At 62.8% G+C, this 10,364-nt stretch overlaps 1 protein-coding gene across 1 annotated transcript; it reads left to right on the forward strand.

The window, feature by feature from the left end:
• Positions 1-263: 263 nt before the first annotated feature.
• Positions 264-4,782, forward strand: LOC138682666 (ADP-ribosylhydrolase ARH1-like). Its single transcript, XM_069773942.1, has 7 exons — positions 264-334; positions 408-631; positions 1,618-1,716; positions 1,791-1,896; positions 2,956-3,035; positions 3,109-3,292; positions 3,999-4,782. Exons 1-7 carry the CDS (start codon positions 324-326, stop codon positions 4,369-4,371), a joined length of 1,077 nt encoding a protein of 358 aa, XP_069630043.1. The 5' UTR covers positions 264-323; the 3' UTR covers positions 4,372-4,782.
• The last annotated feature ends 5,582 nt before the right edge of the window (positions 4,783-10,364 follow it).

Genomic DNA, 10,364 nt, shown 5'->3' on the forward strand with positions numbered 1-10,364 from the left:
CCTCCCCCAGGCTCCTCCGTGCCCTTTGGGTTATCCCCAGCCCTCTTTGGGTACAGCCCCCCTCCATGCCCCTCTGGGTGCCCCCCGGAGCCCCCCAGTCCCTTCTCAGTGTCTTTTGGGCCCCCCTGGAGCCTTTCCCCTCCCTGCCACCCCCTAAGGAGAGAGGTCCTGGCGTCCCTCATCCCCGTCCCCATGGGGACAGCACCCCATCCCGCCCCCCCCCCAGTCCCCAGTCCCCAGGGTGTCCTCATCCTCCTTAAGGGCCCCTGGCCAGCGCTGGCCCCGTGCCCCAAACCTGATGGGCATCCCCAGCTGCTGCCGCGATGGAGGAGACGTGAGTGTCCGCGGGGGTTCGCGGCATACCCCCCACCGCTGGCACCCCCCTGAAACCCCACTGTTTCTCCCAGGGTGCCCTCGGTGGAAGCCTACGAAGCAGCCATGGTGCTCAGTGGGGTGGGGGATGCGCTTGGGTACCGGGGGGGCCGCTGGGAGTACTGCACCTCGGGATCCCAGATCCACGCCGAGCTGGCTGAGCTGGGGGGGCTGGAGGCCATCACCCTCGAGCCCCCTGAGTGGCCCGTCAGCGATGACACTGTCCTCCACCTCGCGACCGCCGAGGGCCTGGCCACAGGTGGGGGGGGGGGGGGGAGTCTCCACTGCACCCCACAGACACAGGGGAGGGTCCCCAGGAGAGGGCGTCCCCATTGTACCCCAGGCCCACAGTGGAGCGAGTGTTCGGCGGGGGCGGGGGGGGGGGCTGTCCCTGTTATACCCCTGGGCTGCATGCCGGTTCCCTGGGGGGGGGTTGGAGGTCCCTGTTATAAACCTTGGGCTGCATGGTGGGGGTCCGGGGGTAGTGTTGGGGGTCCCTGTTATACTTCTGGGCTGTATGGGGGGGGACCCTGGGGAGGTTTGGGCGTCCCCGTTATACCTCTGAGCTGCTTAGGGGGGTTTCTGGGGGGGGTTGCAGGTTCCTGTTATACCCCGGACCCAGACTGGAGGGTCCCTGGGAGGGGCTTTTGGGGGGCCCTGGCCAGCCCTGGAGGGGGTTTGGGGGCATCCTAATTCTGCCCCCCTTTTAGGGGCTCCAGTGAGGTTCCCTATTTCTCCCCCCCAAAAATTGGGGTGTCCCCATTTCCCCGCGGGGGGGGCTCCCATTTTTCCCCACAGTTTGTGGGAATTTATGTCCCCTTTCCTCCCGTATTGAGTGCTGAGGGGGCCCACTTCCCCCTCCCAATTTGGGGGGCCCAGAAGGGGTTGCCCCTTTCCCACCCAATTGGGGGTGCTCAGGAGGATTCCCCATTTCTCCTGAGTTTTGGGGTGTTCATGGATGTTGTCCCACTTCCCCTCCTGTTGTGGGGGTGCACGGGGGATGTCACCCTTTCCCTCTAGTTCTGGGGGTGTCCCCTTTTCCCTCCACTTCTGGGGGTCCATGGGGGGCGTCCTCCTTCCCCTTCAGTTTCGGGTTTTCCACGGAGCGGTGTTCCCTTTCCCCACCGTTTGGGGGTGGGGCACTGGGGGTCTTCCTCTTCCCCTTCGATTTGGGGGGTGCATGGGGCCTCTCCCTCCCCTCCAGTTTGGGTGGCCCAGGGGGGTCCTCACTAACCCCCCCCCCAGGCCTGGAGGGGGAACCCCTCCTGCAGGAGCTGGCTCGCCGCTACGTGGCCGCCATGGGCGACATGGAGGGCCGCAAGCCGGGGCCCACCAGCATCCTGGGTGAGTGGGGTCTGAGGGTCTGGGGGGAGTCAGGGGGTGTCAGGGGGTCTCACACCACTGACCCCCCCCCCCAGGCACCTCGCAGCTGCGGCCTGGGGAGCCTGAGGGCTATCGCATCCCCTTCAACCCCACCGGCACTGGCTGCGGGGCCGCCATGCGTAGCCTGGCCATCGGCCTCAGGTGGGGACAGGGACACGGGAAAGGACAGCAGCGCGGGGATGGGGACACGGGGGCACACGTGGGGATGGGGGGGACGGAGGTATCAGAGCTGGGGGGACAGGGGCAGGATGGGGGTGGGGACAGGGGGGTGGCAGAGCTGGAGGGATGGGGACATGGATGGGATGGGGGAATGGGAGTGTCAGAGAGGGGGGAATGGGGACATGGGGGTGTCGGGGACAGGGACACAGAGGGGACAGGAACAGGGGCACCGGGGTGTCAGAGCTGGGGCAATGGGGACATGGGGATGTCAGAGCTGGGGGGGTGGAGACATGGGGGGTGGGGGGCACAGGGGGACAGGACACTGGAGTGCCAGAGACGGAGGGATGGGGACGTAGTGCGGATGGGGACGTGGGGCTGTCAGGTAACGGGGTGTCCGGGCCATAGGGGAGTCAGGGATGGAGACGTGGGGGTGTCAGAGCTGGAAGGGACAGGGAGATGGAGGGGACTGGGATGGGAACACAAGGCTGTCAGACCTGGGGGGGGATGGGGACATGGGGAAAGAGGGACAAGGCGGGATGGGGGGACATGGGGATGGAGACATGGGGGTGCCAGAGCTTGGGGGACAGGGACATGAGGGTGTCAGAGCTGGAGGGAGGGGGGCATGAGGTGATGAGGATGGGGTAACAGGGACATGGGGGTGTAAGAGGTGGGGGAATGGGGACACAGAGGGGGATGGGGACATGGGGGTGTTGGACCTGGAGGGGACAAGGACTGGGGATTGGGCATATGGTGGTGCTGGCACTGGGAGGCGGGGGACAGTGGGCATGGGGGTCCGTGGATGTCTGAGCTGGGGCAGGGGGCCCTATGGGAGAGAGAACATGGGGACAGCGATAGAGAGGAAGGGACATAGGGGTCACAGAGCAGAGAGGGGGATATGGAGGTGGGGGGCCGGGGGCATGGGGACGGCGGGGTCAAGGACAGCAAGGACAAGGGTGGTGGGATGGGGATAGGGACAAGGCTAGGGACACGGGGACAGGGAGGGGACAGGGGAGGACGGGGACAGGGCTGATGCCAATGCAGGTACCCACACGCCCGGGAGCTGCCGACGCTGATCCGGGTGAGCATCGAGAGTGGACGCATGACCCACCACCACCCCACCGGTGGGTGCCAGGCAGGGGGGGGACAGGGGAGGAGGGGACACTGAAGCCCCCCCTGAAATCCCTGTCCCCACAGGGTACCTCGGAGCACTAGCGGTGGCCCTCTTTGGGGCGCTGGGGGCTCGGGGGGAGCCCCCAGAGCGCTGGGGGGCCGAGCTGCTGCGGGTCCTGCCCCTCGCATGGGACTACATGGAGGGTGCTGGGGTTGCCGTGGGGGACAACGCTGCCGCCTGGCCCTTCTTTGGGGATGCCTGGCACCGGTGAGGGGGTACTGGGAGGGTTCTGTAGGGTCACTGGGAGCACTGGGAGTGGCTGGTGAGGATACTGGGAGGGGCTCAGGGGCTCACTGGTGTCACTAGTGCCTGCAAGGCTCTCTCCCAGTCCTGGAGGCGCACCGCACTGGTGCCACTGGTGTCGCTGCTCTGCCCCAGTGCCTGGATGTCCCCAGTGTCCCTTGCCCCACTGTCACTGGTGTCACTGCTGACCCTGGTGGCCACTCTGTCTGCAGGGCCACCGGTGCGCATCCCGTCCCTGCTGCTCCCAGTGTCCCCAGTGTCCCAACCGGTGCTGCTGTCCTCAGCCATGGGAATGTGGCCCAGGGCCACCCCACACCCCCACTGACCTCGGTGTCCCTGGTGCTCTTGGTTTCCCTGGTATTACTGGTGTCCCCGCTGCATCCACTGCCACGGTGCCCCTGGGTGTCCTGATTGTCCCCAGTGTCCCCACAGGTACCTGCTGTCACAGGGGCTGCATGAAAGCCACAGCCCAGTGACCCCCAGCGCCACTGATTACCCCATTGTCACCGGTGACACCAATGACCTCAATTTCCCCAATGACACCAACGTCCCTGCTGACCCCAATATCCCCGTGTTCCTGGAGACCCCACAATCCCCAGTGACCCCAGTGTCCGCGTGTCCTCAATGACTCCACTGTTCCCAGTGACCTCAGTGTCCCGTGTCCCTGCAGGTACCTGGAATCCCGGGGGCTTCTGGAGGGTCATGGCCCACCACAGGTGCCGTCCCTTCCGTCACCAGCCGAGCGGGATGCTGCGTACCTGGGCTGGGCACTGGAGGGGTGGCCAGGGCGCAGCGGCCATGACGCACCCATGGTGGCCCTGGAGGCCCTGCTGGCAGCCGGTGGGTGCTGGGGGGACCTGTGTGCCAGGGCGGTGCTGCATGGTGGGGACAGCGATTCGACGGGGACCATCGCCGCTGGGTGCTGGGGGCTGCGGGGGGGGCTGGCGCCCATCCCCCCTGGGCTGCACTGCTGCCTTGAGTACCGTGGGCGGCTGCGCGATGCTGCCCACCGCCTCCACGCGCTGGCCTGGGGGAAACGCTGAGCCCCCCTGTGTCCCTGGTGTCACCTGCTGTCCCCCTCCCAGGAAAGCCCCTGTGGGTCCCCAGGGTGCAGCAGAGACCTTCACGGGATCCTGGAGCAGCTTGGGAGGGTCTCTGGGGGTCAGCAGGGCCCTTCGTGGGGTGCTGGGGAGCTCAGGAGGGTCCCTGGGGGTCAGCTGGGACCTTCGCGGGGTCTTGGGGGGGCTTGGGAGAGTCCCTGGGGGTCAGCTGGGACCTTCACGGGGTCCTGGGGTGCTCGGGAGGGCCCCTGGGAGACCCTGGGGGGAAGCGGGGCCCTTCAAGGGGTGCTGGGGGCCTCAGGCAAGCCCCACAGAGACCACCATAGCCACATCCAGGTGGCCTTTTATCCCTCCACAGTTAGACACCCCAGAACTTCCCTGAGGAGCCTCAGTCACCCCCACAGTAAAAAAGTGTCCTCCCAGGTCACTCTGTGTCTAGGTTTGTGCCCTGCGCCTCTTGTCCTGTCACTGCCATTGCTGAGATCCCACCCGGGGAGGACCCCCTACAGCCAAATCTTCTCCAGGCTGAACCGTTCTGGCTCACAGAGCCCCTCCAAGAGGCTCCCGGCCATGGAGCATCTCAGCGGCCCTTTACTGGACTCTCTCACAGTCACTCCGTCTCTCTTGTACCAGTAGCCCAGGACTTGGACCCAGCGTTCAAAGGGTGGGCTTGTCAGTGCTGAATGGAGAGGAAGAAGCACACAACCATACTGCCACAGCCCTCCGAGGGCCACCCAGGATGGTGATGGCCGCCATCACATGTTGCTACTTACGGTGACCTTAGCAGGAACCACAGCCCAAGGTCCTTCAAGGCAAAAAGTGATGGGCCCCCCACTGATGGGCCCCCTGGGTTAACCACTCCAAGGGTGATGGGCCCCAGTGTTAACCACTTCAAAGGGTGGTTGTCCCCCGGGATGTTGGCCCTGTGAGTGATGGGAACACAGAGTTAAACACCCCAAGGGTTATGTGCCCCAGTGTTAACCGCTTCAAAGGGTGGTTGTCCCCCGGGATGTTGGCCCTGGGGGTTAACCACCTTGAGCGTGATGGGCCCAAGGGGTGGTGGGTCCCCAGGGTTAACCCCCGCAAGGCTGATGGGCCAAAGATGGGATGGGCCCCCAGGGTTAACCACTCCAAGGGTGATGAGCCCCCGGGGTTGGTGGGGGTTGACAACCCAAAGGGTAATAGGCCCGAGAGGTGATTGGGAAGCAAGTTGCACCACCCCTCGGGCGATAGGCCCCCATGATGGTGGGCCTCCAGGGTTAAACACCCTGTGTGTGCTGTGCCCCAAAGTAAACCACCCCAAGGGTGAGGAGTGCCCTGGCTGATGGGCCCCAAGAGTTAACCACCCCAAGGGTGATGGGCCCAAGGGATGATGGGTTCCCAGGGTTAACCACTCCAAGGGGTGATGGCCACCTGGCGTTTACCATCTTAAGGGTGATGAGGCCATCATCACATGAGAGGTGATGGGAACTCGGGGGTTAACTAGGCCAACGGTGATGGGTCCATGCATTGGTGGGTCCCCAAGATTAACGACAACAAGGGTGATGGACCCCCAGGGTTAACCACCGCAAGGGTGATGGTCGCAAGGGTGATGGTCACAAGTGTTAACCACCCACAGGATAATGGGCCGTAGGGGTGATAAGCCCTCAGTGTTAATCAGCCCATGGGTGATGGGCCACTGAGATGATGGGCCTACAGGGTTAACCGTGCCAAAAATGATAGGCCAAAATGGTGTTGGGTCCCCAGGGTTAACAACCCCAAGGGTGAGATCCCCTGAGGTGAACCATACCAAGGGTGATGGACCCCAGGGCACTGGGACCCCAGGGATAACAACCTAAAAGGTGATTAGCCCAAGGGTTGGTGGGCCCCAATGGTTAGCCACCTCAAGGGTAATGGGCCTAAGAGGCGATGGGAATCCAGGTTTCGCCACCCCAAGTGCAATGAGTGGAGTTGAGCAGGGAAGGAGGGAGGGGTGGGGGGAAGGTGTTTTAAGATCTGGTTTTACTTCACATTATCCTTGTTTTGTTTTGATTGGTAGTAAATTAAATCGATTTTGTTTTTTCCCCAAGTTGAGTCTGTTTTTTGCCTGTGGCCATAATTCATGAGTGATCCCTCCCTGTCCTTGTCTTGACCCACGAGCTTTTCTAAATATTTTCTCCTCCCCATCCCACTGGGGTGGGAGGAGGAGTGAGCGAGTGGCCCTATGGTGCTTTGTTGCAGGGTAGGCTTAAACCATGACAAGATCTCAGACAGCTTCTTCTTGCTTTGATCACTCAGGGGGACCTCCGTATGGCGAGCCCTAGGCACAGAGCGTCATCAGACCTCCCACTCCCCAGCACACTCCCAGCAGCACAGCCCCCAGCCCTGCTGCCTCGGCTGCACGGCCTCCTCCCCCTCATCAGGGCTGACCCCAGGGAAGACCAGTAGCCGAGGGCGGTGGGGCTGAGCAAGGTGGTCACCAAGCCCACCTGCATGGCTAGGGGTGGGAGAGGGAGGCCAAGGCCCTGCACCGGACAGCCGGGGCTCTGGCAGCCCCAGGCTGCTCCTGGCTGCCAGTGCAGGGGCTGGGACTGGGGCCAGGCTGCCAAAAGAGGGACCCGGGGGGCTGTGGCTCACCGATGAACCTTGTGGCCGCCTCTCACAAGGTGGCCTGGGCATCCTCCAGGTATGGCAGGCTCTGATGACAGTATTCTTCAGCTCTGCTCCTGTCCTGCACCAGCTGGAGAGAGCACAAGGGCCAGGGCAGCAGTGACTCCTGCCTGCAGCAGCTCTGCAGGTTGCCGCAAGGTTGGTGACATCTGCAATGGGACAGGAGAGGAAGGTCAGTGAGCATGGCCATGCCTCGCCACACTGTGTGTGGGTGGGTGTGGTGGGGGATGTGTGTCTCCCCGCCAGTCCTGCCTCCCTGGCTGGACCCAGGTGATGGGCCCTGAGCAGATCCCCCATCCTGCAAAAGGCTCCCAGCAACATTTTGCTGCGGGACAGGTCATCCTTTCACCCGGCCATTGCTGTTTCAGCACCACAGCAACCCTGTGTCTTAAGTCAGGTGTCAGTGGAAAGGGAGACTCTGGGAACCCGCTTGGCAAGGGACATTGTCTGAATACCCCCTGTCCACGTCAGCTTTTAAGTCATCCTGTTTTTCACTGACAACACCCCTGGCCTTAGGAAGCTGGGACATGCCCTGGCCCAAATAGCTGGGGGTCTCTTGGGCACAGCCCTGGGGGATAGGGATTGGGGCTCAAAGCCCTGGCCTTCAACACCTGCAGGGACAGCTGGAAAGCCCTTAGGGACTCACATGTTCAGGCCGCGGTGGCCACGGGCTGCTGCTGAGCCCTGCTGGAGCAGGTAGGGCAGGTGCTGGAAATGTCCGTGCCGTCTTCTCTGCCCCTGCTCACACTGGTTCTGCGGGGACCTTCCTAGGGGCTGCACTGAAGGAGGGCTGCCAGCTGCCCTTGCCCCTGATGCCCAGGCCACCCGTGTGGAGTCAGCATGCCCTTCTCTGTGTCAGTCGTCAGCTTTGAGATCTTTACCTGGGTCACGCTGTTGGTCTGGTCGCTCATGCAAAAGAAGAACGGGACCAGTACCCTCCACGCATCATTCTTCATCCTCTTCTTGTCACTCCCCACTGCTGACTCCACCAGGACTCTGAAGAGGCAGATGGAGAGCTCTCGCAGCCAGCTGGACTCCTGGTAGGAAGGAGGAGAGGTGGACTTCAGAAACAGTGGCTCTCTGCCCATGGTGAGCAGGGGCGTTATCGTGGCTGATGTGAGGGGAGATGCTCCAGGGTCAGATTCTGCAGCAGGCAGAAGCTGTGCTGGGCTGCAAAGCCCAGGAGCCATCCCACGAGAGGCCAGGGGAGCAGACCCTGCTCCCAGTGCTGCTCTCAGGGCTGGGCTGAAGGGCAACTGTCCTTGCAGTGTGCCCATCCGCAGGGCTCAGTATCCCACATCAGCCTGACATTGTCAAAGAGGGCCAGGAGCTTCTACCGGTGGTGGCCATGGGCATGCTGATGGGGACGTGGGAGGGCAGGAGAGCAAAGAATCCCTGTCCCCTGCTCAGCCACCCCCTTTTCCCACAGGCCCAAAGGGGCGGATGGCTTGGTAACCCTCTGTGCCTGGAAAGCCCCCCAGGCAGCCACCAGGCCCCACCATGGCAAGGTGGGCATTTGGAGCAGTCACCCCACCTCCTGACTCCCAGCCAAGGCCAAGCCACCGTGCTACCCACTGCCCCAGGCCCTGGCTGCCAACATGGCTCCCCTTGACGACGCCCTGCTCACAGTGTCAGCTCTCTCCGACAGCGTGATGCGGCCCCTGAGCACCAGCGAGAGCATCACCCACCACCAGCGAGAGGTTACGACCCACAGTCAGGGGAGGAGGTGGTGGACAGTGGTGTAAATTAAAGGGTGACCTGCCTCCAGTGTATGTATGTGAATGCTCCTGGCCTGGGAAACGCCAAGGACCTAGAGCTCTGCAGGCAGTCCCACAATTAAACCATGGTTGGAATAACGGTGACGTGGGGCACGGCTCGCATGCCTGGAGAGCAGGAATACAAGCTCTTCGGGGGAGATGGGGAGGATGAGGAGTGGGGCTGCCTCCCGTGCGAAGGAGCAGCTCAGCTACACGGGACAGTCAACAGTCTGGGAGAGAGCGTGCGCGTCAGGAGCAGAGGAGAGGCAGCGCTGGTGACATGGTGGTGCCTCCACCAAGCACAAGAATGGTCCGCCGCAACGCCCAGGAAGATAAGCAGACGTATCGGGTGATGTCTGTGTGCAGAGGGTTGCAGCCCACCACAGCTTCTCTTCCATTTTTGCTGATGGTTGAATTTGAAGGGGTACTAGAGAGCATCCAAAGCCACATGGCTGCTCTCTTCTTCCTTGCAAAAGCAGAGCGGGATTAGCTGTCCCACCAGCCATCCCAGGATTGGGATCTGGAGCTCTCCATGGCAGGCAGGGCTGTACTCATGTATTCCAACGAGAAGCCAGGTCTAGGCAAGGGAGGCAGAACAGCAGAAGGGTTGAGGGCAGGCGGCTGGTGCCAAAGCCCCAAACCCAAGAGTGTGCCCAGGGCTGGATGCCCGGTGAGTCAGGGCTTTGCAGGACCATGCCGGCTGTGGCTCCCAAAGCAGCTAGAGCTGGGCAGCAGCCCCACGTGGGGAGAGCTGCAGGCTGCTCTGGTGTGCAGGGAGGGGAGATGGCCTGGCTGGAGGGTGCCTGGGCTCCTTACCTCCAGTAAGGAAGAGTTGGCCAGCAAATGGCTCAGCATCCTGATCCTCCCCACGGCCCTCTCCCACACAGCTGCTCTCTCAGAGTTGGTGAAGTTCAGCAGCGTCTGGGAGGAAAGAAGCTGCTGGTGTGCCCTGGGAGCAGACACTGGCTCCCAAGGCTCCCTGGGGTTCTGCAGTGCGGGATGGGGAAACGGCCCCCGGGGAAGCCAGGAGACCACAGTTTCAGGGCCAGGCTCCCCGTGCAGGATGGGCAGACCTGGGGAGGAAAGCAGGAGGGACCAGGAGGCCGGGGGACAGCAGTGCCTCAGGAGAGGAGTGAAATTCCTCCCCCTGCTTTGGCAGAAGGAAAGCTGGGTGGGGCAGAGCTGGCCCAGAAATGCCAGTGGATGGGGAAGGGACTTGGACTGGAGCCGGGAGACACTGTGCTCTGCAGCAGCCTGGTGGGCAGCCCCTGCCTCCCCAGGGGAGATGGGCACATCGTGCTCTCTCATCATGGCACTGGGTTGGGGACTGTCCACTCAGGAGTGGACACCCCCTTCCCTCCAGGGTGAGGAACAGTCCCTGCTAACCCCACTCTTTGGACACTCTTTGCGGTGTCCAAAGTGGCAATGCTCATGCCATTGCAACCAACTGGGGAATAAGCCAGGCCAACCAGAGCAGCGACAACTGTTCCTTAGCTGTCTCCCAAGATGAGAACCAGAAGACCAACCACCTCAAGTGTATGTATACCAATGGGGGGGACAAACAGGGGG

This window comes from Haliaeetus albicilla, chromosome 29 (assembly GCF_947461875.1).
Source record: "Haliaeetus albicilla chromosome 29, bHalAlb1.1, whole genome shotgun sequence".
Lineage (NCBI taxonomy): Eukaryota > Metazoa > Chordata > Aves > Accipitriformes > Accipitridae > Haliaeetus > Haliaeetus albicilla.

Coding starts and splice junctions, on each gene's coding strand:
- LOC138682666 (XM_069773942.1), top strand. Junction 1,717..1,790: donor GGGGCCCACCAGCATCCTGG/GTGAGTGGGGTC, acceptor CCCCCCCCCCAG/GCACCTCGCAGCTGCGGCCT. Junction 1,897..2,955: donor AGCCTGGCCATCGGCCTCAG/GTGGGGACAGGG, acceptor ATGCCAATGCAG/GTACCCACACGCCCGGGAGC.